The 17,649-nt window shown below is 39.8% G+C and overlaps 1 protein-coding gene across 2 annotated transcripts; it reads right to left on the reverse strand.

The window, feature by feature from the left end:
* Positions 1–227: 227 nt before the first annotated feature.
* Positions 228–17,390, reverse strand: FH (fumarate hydratase). Of its 2 annotated transcripts, none has more exons than XM_035550674.2 (10): positions 17,242–17,390; positions 11,980–12,114; positions 11,095–11,205; positions 8,614–8,790; positions 7,410–7,592; positions 6,292–6,457; positions 4,250–4,453; positions 2,765–2,892; positions 1,024–1,177; positions 228–427 (listed from the first exon to the last, which is right to left on the reverse strand). In XM_035550674.2, the coding sequence occupies exons 1-10, from the start codon at positions 17,368–17,370 to the stop codon at positions 285–287; spliced, it is 1,530 nt and encodes a 509-aa protein (XP_035406567.1). In that variant the 5' UTR covers positions 17,371–17,390; the 3' UTR covers positions 228–284. The 2 variants fall into 2 exon arrangements, with proteins under 2 accessions (XP_035406567.1, XP_035406568.1); XM_035550675.2 differs by lacking the exon at positions 17,242–17,390 and adding an exon at positions 15,362–15,613.
* Positions 17,391–17,649: the final 259 nt, after the last annotated feature.

Genomic DNA, 17,649 nt, shown 5'->3' on the forward strand with positions numbered 1-17,649 from the left:
CGGCCCCGAGGAGGAAGAGCTGCGATTGGCCGCGCGGAGGGCGGGCGGCGCTACCTGGAGCGGCCTTAAAGGGACAGGATCCTGCGGGGGGGGGGGGGGGCGGATAACTCCCGTCAGGGGTTGCCCCCCTCGGCAATCCCTTGGGGTTGTGCCCTCATCTCCCAGTGCACAGCCACGAGTTCAAAGCAATACACACCACAAAAACACGAGAACCTAAACAAATCACATCACATTTCTTTTGTTTTATTCGCTTTTAAGTTAAGAACGCGTTTATTTTCAAGCAGTTACTGGGGTCCCAACATGTCCTTAGGCTTCACCCACTGGTCGAACTGGTCTGACGTGAGGAACCCCAGCTTTATGGCGGCTTCTTTTAACGTCGTCCCCTCCTTGTGCGCCGTTTTGGCAATCTTGGCTGCTTTATCGTACCCTGCAACAAACCAACACGAACAATTCAGCCACCTGCAGTTTCAAAAGGCTTTCATTAGAGATAATAAAAAAAAAAGTAGGACACTTCATCTTTGGAAAATAAATTTGTGAGGTATTGCTATTACTAAACAACTCGATTTGCAGAAAACATCCACTATAAGTATTATACTCCTTACTTAAAATGGTCTTCATGTAGGTGTTAAATTCAGTCTCCTAACGTAGGTATCTTAAACAGGCCTCAATGCATTTACATAAACATTTTATGTGAATTTCTTCTTTAAAATAAAAACTCAGATTGTAATCTTTCACTTTTCATTATTATTAAAGGTCATATTGGGACAACAGGTATACAAATTCTCTCAATCTCCTTTTCTTGACTTCTGTTCAGAATCATTTCTTTATGGCACTGTTATTTAAGCAGAACACATCTTTTTCATCACTCACAGTAATTAGTGACGTTAAAGTAAACTACCTTTATGGCCTGGCCCAGAACTTGGTTTCCTAAACATTGTGGTAATAAAAATAACGCGCGCAAAATAACGTTACTGTGAAATATTTCAGAATATTTTTTGACAAGTTTCCAAGCTTTAAACCTACCTATATGTGGATTAAGTGCTGTTACCAACATCAGAGATTCACTCATTAGTTTGTTGATCCTGTCAGTATTGGCTTGGATTCCAACTACACAGTTGTCAGTGAAAGAAACACAAACATCTCCGAGAAGTCTTGCAGAGTTTAAAACATTTTTAATCTAACACAAAAGAAAAAAAAAAGTACCAATTATTACATTCATTAAATTAATTGTTGCACAGTCAGGCACATTTGCTCATAACCAATGCTCCTCTTTCCCCTAAAACTTGCTTCTTTAGTTTGCAGAGAAGTAGTACATACAATAATAATCCCTCTTCCCTCTGCAGGCTAAACTCAGCTACTCCCATTTAAAAGAATTTTGTGAAAATCATGTAAGAGATGAAGAACTCTTACCCAAAAAAGACCACAGCATGTACAGATGTTTTGTCAGAACAGTTCACAAATACCAAGTAAAAAAATACATAAAGGAATTTAATTCGAGGTCATTTTTTCTCCCACCCCCCAGTACCAATCAAAAGAAGACATTTTAAAATAAAAAGTACAATAATGTCTGGCATTAGCCATCTGCCTTGACAATCTATAACATACCAGCTTTTTCTTTTTCTTGTTAAGGGGTGTCTGTTTCTATCAGAACTTATGTTCTGCTATGATTTTTTGGGGGTGTGGGTCAGGGCTGTCAAAACCAGTTGCTATACGCTTAAAACTTTTTTCAAACGGGGGGGGGGGGTGTGTGTGTGTGCGTAAAAACAGTACCCTAAACAAACAGTTAGGAAGAAAAAAAAAACGATTATAGAATTTCAATTTTCTTTCAATAATTTCTAACATACTAAAAAAAAAAATACTATCAACCAGTATAGGCAGTGTAGAAAAATAACATATGGCATACTACTTTCCTCATGCCTCTGGTATCTGACAAAAAGACAAGAAAATCAAAAGCTTTCTTGTTACTTCTATATAATATTAGGATCTTTTCCACAATACACTTTCATTCTTTTTTAAACTATCATCCTACCCTCATCTAATCTACAATATTCCTTCACCATCTTACACACAGTTCTCCACAATCTTCTGATTTGATCCTATTGTTTATATTCTTTTCCTCAATTTCTCCTGTTTGTTTTTCATTCTTAGTTTTAAGAAAAATGTATATAACCCAAAGAATAAAAGTATTAGGACTTGATCTGAAAACATTCCAGTACCAGGTGATTTGTAACACTTCATTATCTTGACCTTTTAAAATTAAAATATAGAAAAACAGCAGTATGTACCCTAGTGTATCCTGCTTACCCTACGGAAGTGAGATCTAAGACCAATCATTTACAGTTTTATCTAACAGTTGCCAAAAGCATATAAACTTTGGTATTCAGCAGAAACAGATACTAGTAAGAGTTTTCTGTATATAAAATGAGAAAGTCCTAATTTTAGCTAAAATACTAAACTCTCTCTGGCTTTGGACAAAAGTTTGTCTTAGATTGTGGTCCTCTCTCCCTGCTTCCTTTGACCAATGAACACACATTTTTAAGATAAATGCTCAACAGCATAACATAGATTCATATAAAAAAACTGCCAGTTACCTGTCAAAATAACAAGTTATTACCATACAAAATAATAAAATGCATTCTCACATTTTATCAGATTCTCCAGTGCTTGTATTGACCAAAAATTCACTGAGCTTTTTCCCTAGTTAACTGACTGAGTAAGTGATGACTTCAGAAGTCCGAGACATTTTACAACTTTTTGAACTTACCATCATGGGCTTAAAAACATTCAGTTCGAAATGTCCATTGCTACCTCCTACAGTAACAGCAACATGATTTCCCATAACTTGGGCTGCCACCATGGTCACTGCTTCACACTGGGTAGGATTCACTTTTCCTGTTTGGGAGAGAAAAAGGTTACCAAAGAATAAGAAAATAAATAAATAAATCATTTGTTCCCTCATTTACCAAATCACGTTGAACAGAAGACATTTTGTAGGAGGTAACGTCTTACTCCTCTGTTCACCACAGAAATTAAAAAAAAATTAAAATCCATAAATGATGTTCAGTTCACTGTACTGTTGCAGTAATTCAGCTAGGATTTCTTATGCCTTATAAACTTAAAACAAAGCTCACCAGTCTTAATTAATTCCCCATTCTCTGCAAAATATAAAACCTTCAGTTGTATTCTCTTCTTTTGAAAGGGAAGAAAGATTTGTGGAATACCAAGTTTTAAAGAAGGCCACCCCCAACACCAGTGGCTGCTGTAGCAAAGCCTTTGAGAGCTCGACTAAATGTGCACAAGCTAAGCAGCTCTAAATAGTTATGAGATTATTATCTGTCTTTATTTGAGTAGGTAGACGTTTCTGGTAAATCACTACCAAATCTCAGTCAACTTAAAAAAAAGTATCACAGTTTGTTAATAGTATTTTGTAACAAAACTGTTACACTCTGTTTACTTTGTCAGGAAAACAAAACAAAACAAAAACAAACAAACAAAAAATTCAGGCATCCGCCAACAAGAACGTTTTACAGTTGATTTCGTTTCTAGAATTAATCCTAATAACAGCATTCATTATCTGCCTATTTAAAGCCAGATATACTCACAACTTGTTCCTTTCATAATTTATCGTACAAGAAGAACATGCTTAGAATAGTTTTGGATCTACAGTAGTCATATGTACAAACTTTTCAGGAGAGAGGCAAGGAATGGTATTATAATATATTATACTTTCCTTTCTTATTCTCCCATAGAATGGAATCATTGCAGCAAAGGAAAATCTGAGCACACAACATTAATAATGTTAGGAAGTAAAGACAATGCACATCATACTATTGCTAATACAATCCATCCTCAATTAGCAGATGCTATAATTCATAGATTAGACCATGTAAAGCTTGTTTCAGAAAGTCTTTACCTAAAAATAGTAGTGATCTTGCAATTCTAAAAAAAGGTTTTGAGAAGTATGTTTGTATTAATATAGTACAAGTTTACAGATATTACTCACTTTCATATACTTGCCAACACACAGTTGTGCAAGCATTTTTATGAGCACAGTTTTGTTGAAATATGGGAGAAGAAAAACTGACAGAAGTGTTGCCGAATCATGGACTTACTAACATTTGTGGGGGGTGTTTGGTTAAATATCTTTTGATAAGTATCTTTCTGGACCTTTGGTAAGGTCCAGAACAATAATAATAAAAAAAAAAAAGACAAATTTTCTCTGATTTTTCTCTGTATGTTTCCTCTGTACCTGGCATGATACTGCTTCCTGGTTCATTTTCAGGCAGGATGAGTTCTCCTAGTCCAGAGCGTGGTCCAGAACCCAGGAAACGAATATCGTTAGCTATTTTCATCAGACTACATGCCACTGTGTTCATAGCTCCACTGAGTTCAACTAGAGCATCATGAGCTGCAAGGGCTTCAAATTTATTTGGAGCAGTGACAAAAGGCAAACCTACAGGGAGGGTGGAAAATATGAAACCGGTGAGACACTTCCATGCAGACATAAAGCAGATGATCTAGCACTTAATTAGCTTAATATAAAATTATATTAATAATACTGTAAGTTCATTTCTCTCTTCTCTGGACATTTCCTCACAAATGTATTTCTTAAACTGATTCAATTCAATACAAAAGGCACAATAAAAGTCACTAAAATACAGAAGAACATGACATTCAAGCATCAACCTGCAGCAAAGTTATAGATTTCAAACTCCCATACTGTGTCTCACATGAAGCAACACAGCACTTTGCCTTCCACCACAATATAAATGTCAATAATCTCTTGTAGGTTAGCCCAAACATACGCATTTCTTCTCTTATATCAAGTTAGTTTTTTAAGATCATCGATTTTAAGAATGTTTTCTCCCAGCTATGAAAATAGATTTTTGCAGCGCAGTGCAGACATAAGGATAAATAAAAAGTAATTGCAATGGAATTAGCTACTTAAAGAAAAAAGATGCATCCAAGCATCGGCACTGCAAAGGAACAACAAACCAGACAGAACATGGGAAAACTAAGATTTAAGATGCCTGAAACTACTGTCAACAGCAAAAGCAGGGGAACAACAGCTCTGTTTATGTTAATTAAGTCTGCAATTTGCAGCTAAGTTCCACAACCAAAAAAATTTCTTCAGGATCTTCCCCTGAATAAAATTCTCAGCAGAATTTTATTAGCGGTAATGGGCATCAGTAAGGATGTGTGCAGGAACACTGACTGTGGGCTGGACTTGTGCCACAAAATTACTGGTCTGAGCTCACTTTACCAGTTCAACCAACAAGAGTAGCATAACCGCATTTGCTACAGGAACAGCAGAATTTCTGCCACGTTTTGCAGCTCCTGCCAAACACTGGCTCCCGTTCCCTTTGCATGGGCTTCTGCATCTCACAGTTGCCAGAATCATTCCAAACTTTCCATTTTGCCTTTGCCAACAAACTTAATATGTAAGAACACGAGGAACTTAAATAGTCTGCTCTTCTTCTTTTAAACTTGTACAACCCACACATGCAATACACCTAACAAGGGTGAGATGGGACAGCTTACTAAAGCACTCACGTCTTGTTCAAGCACCAAAACAAGCCCTTTACTGCTTCTTAGCAGCTGCTGCTCATCACGTTACTTCTTCCCTGTCAGGGTACAAGAAAATCTTGGTCCTCTAATAAATTGTGAACAACAACCCCATTAATATAAAAATACTGCTGATAAGCAGTTTTAGATGTTATAGATGTTTAGATGTTAAATGTACATGAAAGATGTATGCATTCATTTTGGGGACATTTTTAAGACAGATATTGTGACATAGGAGTTTACAATCAAAACAGTCAGTGGCTCTGTAAATTAAGTTTCAAGATCTACAAAGATCTTGAAAGCCAGCATCAAAAATCAGGCAGCTAACTTGTACTCTTTCACATGAATAAACTAGTGGTTTTTGGAAGGGTTTTTTTGTTTGTTTCTCCCCCTCTTTTGTGGCAAGTCACTGTAGATTAAGAGAAGCAGAGATCAAAACAGGCATATTATGGCTGGGCTAATAATAGAAGTCTGAAACAGAACCCATCTCCAATAAACCTTACTCATGGCGGTCACTCTCACTGCACTGAGCACAATTAGAAAAATACATCGCACGCAAAATCCTGAGTATAAGGTTTACGACACACAGCATTAACAGAAAGTTTCTTACTAAAATACAGAAACAATTTGAGAACTTGGAGAGGCATGGAAACTGAACATTTTAGTGTGAATTTGACTGTTTTCCACATACTGCTTTACCGGTAACTCTGAAACATCATTCCTCACCCGTCAGTTCAGCCACTTTAGCAGCAACTTTCTCAGCAAAGCCAATTCTTGTGTTTAATCCTGTACCAACTGCAGTCCCACCAGCTGCCAGCTGATAGACCCTTGGCATGGTTGACTCAATCCTAGCCACACCATATTTAATTTGTTGCACATAGCCACTAAATTCCTTTGGAAGAATGGAGCATAAAAAAATAAAACACAAAGAAGACAAAAAGGAATAAGCAAGTAGAATTATTTAGACTGTTAACAACAGTGCTCAATTACTTAAAAACCTGAAGGCACTGAAATCAACCCAGATGCTAAAACATGTTCTCATTAAGAAAGAAAATTTACATCTATTATAAGCCTGCTCACACAGCAGGAGCAATTACACATAAAAGCACCTACTTATATAAAAATCTATATACAACACATCTTTCTCTTGCCTTAAACTTCAGTAATATACTTTGTAGGATCTGAATCCAAGGTAAATCAGATCTCAAATTAAATTAACAAAGTCTCAAGTTACAATTAGCAAATGGCTCCTGGGCTTTGTTCGCTCTCAACCCCCCCAAGGAATGCACGGGTGGGCTTCTTACTAACTAAAATAAAGACCCACAAATTTTCTATGGATTTTTATCAGTTCACTTTAATTAATATCTCACCAAGTAACGTAATATAAGGCATTCTTAACAATATAACAACAAAGATTTGTCACATATATATGATCATGTATCAAAGATTTTTGTTCTAAATACTCAGTAGTTCTGTATGTTGTCAAAACCTCATTTATATGAGATTACAGATTACAGACTAAATCTACCTTGTCCCTTCTGATGCCAGTGTAATATAAATATGTTTCGTTACTTGGTAATCACATATCATTTTGAAATCATTTATATCTTGCTACCGTTAGACATAAAACATGCATGAAAAATTTTAAGAAAATTTGCAATGCAGTTATTAGGAGTACAACATTCAGAAAACTCCAAAAAAGATAAAAATACTCTGACTGAGATTCAGTCGGCTACTTAATTTATCTTAAACTATCAACTAATTCAGGTCTCCTCAAATTTGCCTGTTTCCCCAAAAATACTTTTTTTTGCCCCCCAAAAATTGTTTTATTTATTTATTTTTACCTGTCCAAGCGTAAGTGGAACAGCATCTTGTGTATGAGTGCGTCCTATTTTTATGATTTGGGAAAACTCTTTGGATTTCGCTTCAAGTGCATTCTGTAGCTTCTTTAATCCAGGTAACAACACCTCATTAACCTCCTGGGCAGCAGCAATATGCATTGCTGTTGGGAAAGTGTCATTGGAACTCTGTGAAGGAATATTGAGAAATTTCTTTACAGTCTTTTCTCACCATAGTACCTGTAAGATTTACACGTACGGCTTTATTCTCTCTATTTCATTAAGAAGAAGAAACTAAGCACAGCATAAAAACCTTGGCAGTGTTCCACAAGTCACTCTGAAGAAATAATCAAATTTTCTGAACTCCAGCCTAGCATCCTTCTAATAAAATCAGCTTTTAATAACTATACCCACAGAAAGTAACTATACCCTCATAACTAGACCGTTCATTAAACAACTGGGACAAAAAAAGAAAAAAATTGCTACAGTAATTACAAAAGACAGATAACGAATGGACAGAAGATTTTAAAGAAACTGTAGGTGACTTTAAAAGTTCAACATACTGATTAGGTAGTGGTAATTCCATAGTTCCCAGGATACTGAGTAAGCACAAAAGATCAGGAAGGGATGCAAGCAACTTACTGGCTCAAACTTCAACTAATCTGAACAAAATATTAAGAGTGAAGTATAATAAACATGTGTACTAAAATCCCTGGGGAAAAAATATGAAACGGATATTTCACTTGCCAATTACAGGACATTTATTTATTATTTTTTCTACATGCTTTATGTAATATAGTAGGGAGATAGCATCTACATGTATTCAACCTCTAGAAATTGGATCTATATTTAGCTTCTTTAAAACTGGCTGCAGTAGCAGCGGTTGTCACCAAGCCACCTCTGCCTACTACAACTTGTATGAATTCATCTGTCATAGGTAAGGTTCAGAGTTTTTAATCTGAAAAATTCATACTGTCACTGAGCAACATCTCAAAGTTGATTTAATCTGAAAAACCTAAAACCTGGAAAACTGTCAACAAGGCTGTAAACAGAACTCACTTTTCCATATATTTTTATTCTCCCATATGTTTACATATGTACTTAACCATCTACAAAGCTTATCTAAGCAGTGGCTGTAAGAGAATTTGAAATTCACAATTCAAAAAGAATATTTTTGGCATTAAAAGAAGTATAATGTGAGTATAATGACCTGACTTTTGTTAACATGATCGTTCGGATGTACTGGGATTTTGCTCCCCAGTTTGCCTCCCATTATCTCAATGGCTCTATTGCTGATGACTTCATTGACATTCATGTTGGTTTGAGTTCCAGACCCAGTCTGCCACACCACCAGTGGAAAGTGATCATTTAATTTTCCTTCAGCTACCTATAATAGAAAAAGAGAGAGAAGAGCTGTTCTACTGGGAAAAAATAATAAGCAGCATAAATTGAGGATTTTATAGCTATAATTCAAACAGTTTTCCATTATATTTATAAATTCACAATGATTATATGTATAATTACACTGGAATAATTAAGAAGAGTTTGGTGTTTCTATACTAAATATTAAAAGGACGAAAAATGTTTGCTATGCTTTTTGAAGATGTTAAGTTCTAAAACACCCAGAAATATATAATTTAATTTCCTTTTCTATAGTCATAGATATAAAAGATTAAAACACGGTCTTTTAGGTTATCTATTCTCTTTCCCAAATCCAGATGATTTTATAGGTCCAAAAACATCTCCTCCTTCCCAAATTTTAAAGCAATTCAGATTCTGATACCCCTGGGTGGGAGCAGAGGTAGTAAGTGCTGGTTCTCCCTTCCATAGTTATTTGTTCAGGTTAAGATATTTTCCTTCCCTGAGAGATGTTATTAAGTAGTTTCCAAATCAGTACTTAAGGTGCTTCAGGGTACTGACTCAGTGTTGTGTCTCCTTGAAGACACATCAAAGGACTTGATTCATGACCATCCTTTGGGTATCAGAAACGTCCGTTTTCTGTCTGCTTATCCAGTTACAAACTTCTCATCAGCATGGGTGCCCTGCTTTCTCCTCGGAAATCAAGTTCAACAGCTGCACAGTTTCATCATGAGCAGATAACAACTACACAACAATTTGAATTTGAGGCATTCAGAAAGTCATTCCCTATGGAAAATGGTCTCCCAGAAGAGGTATTTTTGCCAAAGGTCAGTGGGCATGCCCATGCAGCACATGGTATTTGTATAATTAACATTGAAATTTCTCCAGAAATGAATTTCACGTATGGAAGGTCTGGACATGTTACAGACATTATATTCTGCATCAACAAAAAGAGCTGCTGCAATCAAATCTCTTCCTCCTGGAAGGCATGTTTTCCCTGGGCCTACATGGCTTTAAACTGAGGTTCCTAAAAAGAAGTCATGACTGTCTTTACCATACCTAAACTATACCTGAACTTGTTACAGACAAATGGAGCATATAAACAAGAGAATCACACAGGCCTAAAAAGATTCATATGCATTGACTTGCAGATTACCCATGGGAACAAGGTCCTGATCAATTACAAATGCCTACATCAACTTACATCTTCTGCGGGTAAGCTGTGACAACTGCTGTCTTAAATCAAGACAAAGCAACGAATAGGAATATTGTCCTGTTTGATCTACATTTTTTGGACCCTGTTGAACCTTATATGTATTTAGAGAATTTTTTCTAAGTACATTTACAGTAGTATCAAAATCTGTGCTCTTAAGTATCACCCCCATAGATTTCAACCTGAGAAAAGCTCAGAATGCAAACCAGGAGATCTGTTATTACAACTCTGAGGCTAGATAACAATCTCCGGATTTTCAGGTTACATCACAGTCCTCCTGAAATCATATTCTGGAGTTCTCCAAAGCTCTTAGTGCTTGGGATTCATGGTGTTAGAGATGGTAGAGAGAGGATGTGGCTTCTGCAAATACTGAAATATTCAAAAGCTTTTGAAGAAGAAGAAAGCTCTGTGCCACAATGCTTCTCGCTAAACCTATCTGTTGATTTATGCAAAGCAGCACACACAGTATTACCATACCTCAGTTTACGTTCATTCATAACTCTGTGCATTTGAGTGGCATTTATCCCGAGAAAGAGGAGATGCCTCTGCATCATGTCCTCTTTAGCTACAAAAGTGATACTTCAAAAAGCATAGATTTACTAGTAACCTTAAGTCTGAAGAGGAAACAGACCAGCAACAGAGAAACTATTCATACTGCAGATGGTCTTCATGCTACAGAGATGCAATGGATTAACAGACTGGAGACTTCCAAAGAGGAAAAGCTTTGCTTGCATGTCAGATTTCGCATTAGCTGAATGAACCAAAATTCTATTCCCTTCCTAGACTTTTTTATACTGTTTATCTGGTAAGAGTCATCCCAAAGACATTATGCAAGTAGTAGGCAGTCCTAATAGTGAGGAAAAATTACGTGGTTTTTTTTTATATAAATTAAACACCAAAATACATTGGAACACTATTCTAGAATGTCTAAAAGCATAGAACAGTAAAACATTAAGTAAAAGATTTCTGAGCCTGACAAACAAAGTTTAATAATAAATGCTTTGCTTGAACTATTTAAGAAACCCAAGAGGTCTTCCCCCAGCCTTCAAACAGTATTCCCACGAATAGCTAACCAAAAATACAATGTCAGTTCTAGTATTTTCAACAGTTCATTCCTACCTCATCCGCTGCCTTTACGATAGCATTAGCAATCTTTGGGTCAAGACCATAATCTTGATTTACTTCAGCTGCTGCTCTCTTCAAGATGCCAAAAGCCCTTATAACTTGAACCTGAGACAAAAGAATGAGTTTAAATATGTTTGGTTGTTGTTGTTTGTTTTTTTTTTTCCAACAAAGGACATTTAGAAACCCATACTGCAGATCTAGTTCTAAATCAAACTCCTTCTGACCTTAAATACAGCAATAGTCCATCAAGCAACCAAGGAGCCATCTAAGTCAGACAACCTGTGCTCTCATTATAAGTAGCGTTCACCCAAGCAGTACAGAAAGCTGTATGTACATTGCTCACCCTTTCCTTCCAAGTCCAGTTACGCTATATGTATCAAGATGGACTACATGCATTAACATTTACAGAAAAGAAGAACTAGATCTGTTTCTAAAATATAATTTTTGAAGGCAAACTGGCTTGTTCCAGTACAGGCAAAAGCAGCGCATGACAAAGTTTGTGTACACTTATGCTCTAAGCCCAGCCACAAGTGAAAAAGCAATTTCACATCAGTCCATGCCAAACTAAACATCTTCAGTAACAAACTACATAACACTAGAGTGAACGTAATTATATAGGGAACTACTCTATCCATAGCCTTTGGTCTTCAGGAAACTGAAAGACTTCTATTTACCTCATTTAAAAAAAAAAGAATCAATTATTCAAAAGCTATATCCAATTTATGTAAATTTTAAAAAAATCTACCACAGAACAGTAACTTACAATGAAATTAACATCTTTAATTGCCCATTTTCCCAGCAAAAGACTAAAAAAAGGTATTCACTCACATACAAATTATACTGGCAGAGAATAAATGAGCACAGGCTTGAATTACTTACTGGCATCCTTTCTGAAACACCTCCGATCTTGAAATTCATCGTAGATCTTACAGTCTGGGCACCATAGTATTTGTCACTTGGGACCTTCAGTTCACCAAAAGTATCATATTCTATCCTAAATGACTCTTGAGTGGACTGTGGAAAAGGAAAAAATATAGAAGTCTGAAACACCAATAAACAGCACCTCCTTTTTGAAAGGTGACACAGTTAAGAAAAAATGCACAATAAGGGGAAAAAAGATAGCAAATACACACAGCTGGTCATAGATATTTTTCTAATTATATCCTCAAACTTTAGACATTTTTCTAGTGTGAATACCTGTCTCACTAAAAGAATCACAACTACAAATATATAGCCTAGCAGACCCACTGGTGACAGGCAGCACTGAAAGACTTAGGACTTTGGCTGCTCACTGTATGACACAAGACATACTGATAAAGACTCTATTTCTTTTGAAGCCTTGGTAACTCATTTTACAATTTACAGAATGGCTGATTTGTTAAAACAAACTTACAAAGGGGCATGGCAATGCAGATGGCATCCACCCAGGCAACATGCGTGTAACAAAAACCCTACTTGAAATCCACACGGCACACCTGACAGAATTAAAGTACTGGAAGAGAGCAACTAATTCAGTTCCAAGTTACTGGCAGTAATTCTTGCCTTAAATCCAAAAAAACAGGAAGACAGTTTCCCTAACCAAAGTAGGTGAGCAACATGAAGAAACTGTACATAGGTATGTTTTGTGCTTAGATAAGGCAAGATTTATGTATCACATATATACACCTAGCATGCATTATTATCTAACGCAGCCAGAAGTAAATTAAGTTTAGCTGATGCACATCAACTGAAGAGTAAATTTTTACTTTTGTTTGTTTAAGAAATAATCCATTCATTTATGACAACGCAGTCACACTCATATGCAGCTCCACAAGGTATGGGACTGGACAGGAAGCAGTAAGAGCAGCTTTATTCTTCTTCTCCCCAGATTTCTGTCAGCAAAGCCCCAATTTGCTGAGAGGAAGATGTTCACCCTTCCCCACAACAGGGGGTTACCCTCTTGCACAGTCTTCAGGAAGGGGAAGAAGCCTTTCTGAATTTTTAACCACAAATCCCAGCTTCATAGGTAGGATATATACATATACAGTGGTGGGCTCTGGCCTAACTATGACCCTCAGGTGTGAGTCCTTGGGGTAACATCAAGCATCAAAGCACCGACTCAGTGATGCAATGTGGTGAAAGAAGAAAATTGAACGTTAGGAACTAGGAAGAAAAGCAGAGGATAGAGGAAGAAACATCTCTGGGCTATCGCAGTTTATTTGTATTTTGAAAACGTTGTGCAGATTTGATTACTTTCATCTCAAAAAGCTTATTATTGGAAACTGTTCAAGGAAAAGGCAGTAAGACTGATCAAAGGTGGGGAACAGCTTTCTTAAGAAGACTAACTTTGTAGTTCAGAAGAGAGACAACTTGGGGACTGAAGGAAAATCGAGGCCAAAAAAAGCATCAGTAGAATGGCAAGAGGTATTAGGTGCTCTCTGCCTGCCTCTTCCAAGAAACAGAAGCCACATAACTAGGCTAGCAGGAGCCACACTCAGGGCAAGCGAAAGGAAGCGTCTCCTCTCACAAGGAGCAGACCAACAAACTTGCCAAGTGATGCTGGGGATGCTGAAGGAAAAACTGGCCAAGAAACGAGAGGAACACCACAACACCATACTGTTCCTCTCGTTTCTTGGCCAGTTTTATTTGCTCCTCATTTTATGGGTCTCAGCGTGCATGTGCAGCAGCAGAGGCTCTCCAGGAGCCTGCCCAGCTCCACATCGCTGCGGATGGCCAGAGGCAGGTGGGAGCAGTCCGGTCTTTTCACTGTCCTAAGCGGTGCTCTGAGCCACACAAGAGGCCCTGCCATCAGGTACACCGGCAAACACGTACCAGACATCATCCCTGTTTGCACGAGGTTCTCTTGCAGAGCAGGTGTTGTGTACGACCCAAAAGAAACTGCAGCCCAGCCCACAAGTAGCAAGGGTTAGCTCTTGCGTTGCTGTCCCACTCCCCACACCTCGCTTTTCACTCTCCCACAGACACTGACCCCACAAGCACACTGATTAGCACGGGCCGATGCGCCTTCCAGACATTCTCTAACCCTCTTGATTCTGAGTTGATCACTGTTTTAATTCATGTTCATGTCAACAAAAAACAGATAAATATCACTGATGTCTACTGTTCTCTGAAATTCCCACTCCTGATAATCGGACACCTGGTGGAAGCAGACAAGATGAGGCCTTCCTTAGAGCTGGATAAGCAGAATCAACTGAATTCCAAGCTCTTAACACAGTCAGTGGCTCAATCACCAAAAGTATCCACACTCAGTATAAAAAAGTTAAATGGCCTGTAACCTTCTAGACAAAAAATGTTAGCAGTTGCACAAGTGGTTCCTCATGTGTAATTCCAGCGTCAACAATGGAGAAACAAAGATAAACAGAGCCAGGAGGGATCAGTAGCCCCTAGTTCAAGAACCTTTTAACAACAAAACCCTGTTATTAAAAATAAATAAATAAATTTTACTTCCCTAGCCAATTCCTCATTGCACACGTTTACAGACTCCCATGAAGTTAACAGGGTAAGCTGCTTCAAGCTGAATGTCATTTGCTGATTAACAGAGGGACAAGTAACACTAAGAAAAAAAGAAAGTAATTTTTTTTATCCGTATTAAAGTAACTAAACTAAATTCCAATACTTACCTATATTGACTACTCAAAAACAAACAATAATTAGTATCAGATGCCTTAAACAAAGGCAAGAACAACACATTCAAGACCAAACAAAACTGTACAGAGAATATAATCATAGAACATCCCGAGCTGGAAGGGACCCGCAAGGATCATTGAGTCCAACTCTTGGCTCCTCACAGGTCTACTCAAAATTCAGACCATATGACTGAGAGCATAGTCCAAACACTTCTTGAACTCTGGCAGGCAAGGGACACCATTTTCTGATATTCGCCCAGGCATTAATCAGGGTTGAGCCCCTATCTGTGCAAGTACACATGGTACCATAGAAATCAACACAAATGTCTTACAGACTTCAGCCTGGCTGACGAACGTAACAGCTCGTGGAATTTGCTGTCTGCATTTTAAAGTGAAAAAACGTGCTTTCCCGCTCCTTGGATGGGATTCACAGAATCACCGAATGGCCGATGCTGGCACCTCTGAAGATCACCCAGTCCAACCCCCCTGCCGAGCAGGATCACCTAGACCAGGTGGAGATACTCAAAACCAGGCGGGTTTTGAATATCTCCAGAGAAGGAGACCCCACAACCTCTCTGGACAGCCTGTCCCAGTGCTCCGTCACCCTCCCAGTAAAGAAATGCCCTCATATTCACCCTCTTGAGCGGCTCTAGGAGCTGTTGTGGAGCTGTTCCTGCAGCCATTCCTGTAGCGAGGAGCGCGGAGCACAGCGGTGGGACAGCAGCACGGCCCTGCCAAGCCTCCTGTGTCCAGAGCCAAGCACAAACCCTGCAACTCTGCCGCGAGCGAAGGCAGCCACCAGTGCTCGCTTAGGCTACACGTCTCAGCGCAGAATGACCATCCCTTATAAACAAATCTTCTTTTCTTTTTTAACAGGCCTGGGGAGTGCCCTGCCCCTCACCCCGCCCCCAAATCCCAAGAGCCCACAGTTCGAAGCTTACACAGTCAGACAAACAGAAGTGTACTTTTGCCTTGCTGCAGGGAGCTAATCTGCTGGAACCGATTGCTACATAACGGGCAATTCAATATAAATTCAAATAAAAGAAGTGCTGCAATAATCCTTCCTGTGGGAAGTTATATTCTGATTTAAGGATGTGGCAGCTTTTGGATATAATATTTCAGTTCAAATAATTTTTAGCATGTCAAAAGGGATCTTTAAGAACCAGCAGAAAATGGAACTTGTGCTCCGTAACTCTCCTTTGGCAGATGGATAGCATTTTAATTTTTGAAAATAAAAATATACAATGTTTTCCTGTAAGAATTCAAGGTCTGTTGGAGTTCCAGATTCATGGAGGGACATTTTGCTGTAACATCTGCTGTTATTTAAACCCAAAAAATTAACGATGCCTAAGCACAGACAGGTCATATTTCCGCCTGGCAAAGCTCAAAACATCTGCACTGATTGTAAGACTGCAGCCTTTCAACAATTTGGGGTCTTCAGCCAGTAAACAAAGGCCACAACCTCTAATTCCTTCTTAGAGGATGTCACAACAGAAAGATTAAAAAAGGGAAGCAACCAACAGGCCAACGGCTTGTGAATTACATAACCTGCTTTGAAACCAGTGTTCCTATAAAGGCACGTTTCATTCAGCGTGCAGCTTGTTCACTCATTTGGGAGCTTCCTTTTTTTTATGCTATTTGCTATCCCACACTCAGTATGACAGAGCAGGAACTAGCATTGTAGTAAATTTTACTACAAGCATCGAATCCCGAACACCCCACTTTCTGCTGGAATTCACCTAGCAGCCCTTAGTTACCTCATTTTTAGGAGCAAAACTGTATGGGTGTACCTGAGACTAAGGCTTCATGCAGTATCCTAGCTGTTAATATTGAGATTCAAGGTTGCTTTTGAATATCTTGTTTTCATACTGAGCAACATGCCATAAGCAAGCCCCCCATATGTTTCAGCCCCACAGTCAACTGATCGCGCCTAATAATGTAGAGTGCATTTCAACCACAGAATCACTAAGGTTGGAAAAGACCTCCATGATCATCTGGTCCAGCCATCCCCCTACCACCAATGTCACCCACTGAACCATGTCCCTGAGCACCACGTCCAACCTTTCCTTGAACACCCCCAGGGACGGTGACGCCACCACCTCCCTGGGCAACCCGTTCCTAGCCCTTCAGCAACCCAGATTTCTCCCATTTTGATGAAAACACGTTTTTTTCCTGCTCGTATCTTAAGACTCCTCAGAAAGCGCCCGAATTAATTTTTATTTTTACACGGCCCTCAGAAAGCGCCCGATTTTTTATCTTAATTTTTATTTGCGGAAGCCGCAGGGGCTCTGACGAACCCCAGACGCACCCAGAGAAACCCCCCTAACCCTCCCCAACCCGACTTCCTCCCCTTTTTGGGGCGAAAAACTCCCACTTGCTCAGGGCCGGGGCCCAGCCGCGGCCGCTGCGCCCTGAGGCAGGGGGGCGGCGCGGGGCGGGGCCATGGCGCGGGCGGCCGGCGGTGGCGGCTGGAGGTCACCGCGCTCCCCCCCCCCCCCCAACGCCCGGTGCTCACCATGGCGGCGCGCGGCGGCGGCCCCCAGCGGGAGGCGGCGGCGGAGGCGGGCGGCGGGGGGGGCGGCGGCGGGGCGCGGAGCGCGGCCGAGGCGCCCAGGCGGCGGACGGCGTGGAGGGAGCGCTGCATCCTGCCGGCCTGGGGGGTGGGAGGGCGGCGGGCGGGGAGAGACCCGCCCCGGACGGGCGTCAGGAGGGAGGAGGAGGAGGAGCCCTGCTGCGGGACGTGCAGAGGAGCCCACGCAGGAGCAGGGGGTCTGGGGGGAGCTGCCGCCCACCCGTGGGGGACCCGTGCTGCAGCAGTTTGCTCCTGGGGGATGGACGGACCCCGTGGTGCGGAGCCGTGTGGGAGCAGTTCTTGAAGAGCTCCCTCTGCTCTTCCCACCCAAGCGAGGCACTTGACCACTGC

This window comes from Cygnus atratus, chromosome 2 (genome assembly GCF_013377495.2).
Source record: "Cygnus atratus isolate AKBS03 ecotype Queensland, Australia chromosome 2, CAtr_DNAZoo_HiC_assembly, whole genome shotgun sequence".
Classification (NCBI taxonomy): Eukaryota; Metazoa; Chordata; class Aves; order Anseriformes; family Anatidae; genus Cygnus; species Cygnus atratus.

Coding starts and splice junctions, on each gene's coding strand:
- FH (XM_035550674.2), bottom strand. CDS start 17,370: ATGCAGCGCTCCCTCCACGCCGTCCGCCGCCTGGGCGCCTCGGCCGCG. Junction 6,458..7,409: donor TTCCACTTACGCTTGGACAG/GTAAAAATAAAT, acceptor ATTCTTCCAAAG/GAATTTAGTGGCTATGTGCA. Junction 1,178..2,764: donor ATGTTTTTAAGCCCATGATG/GTAAGTTCAAAA, acceptor CTTTTGTGTTAG/ATTAAAAATGTTTTAAACTC.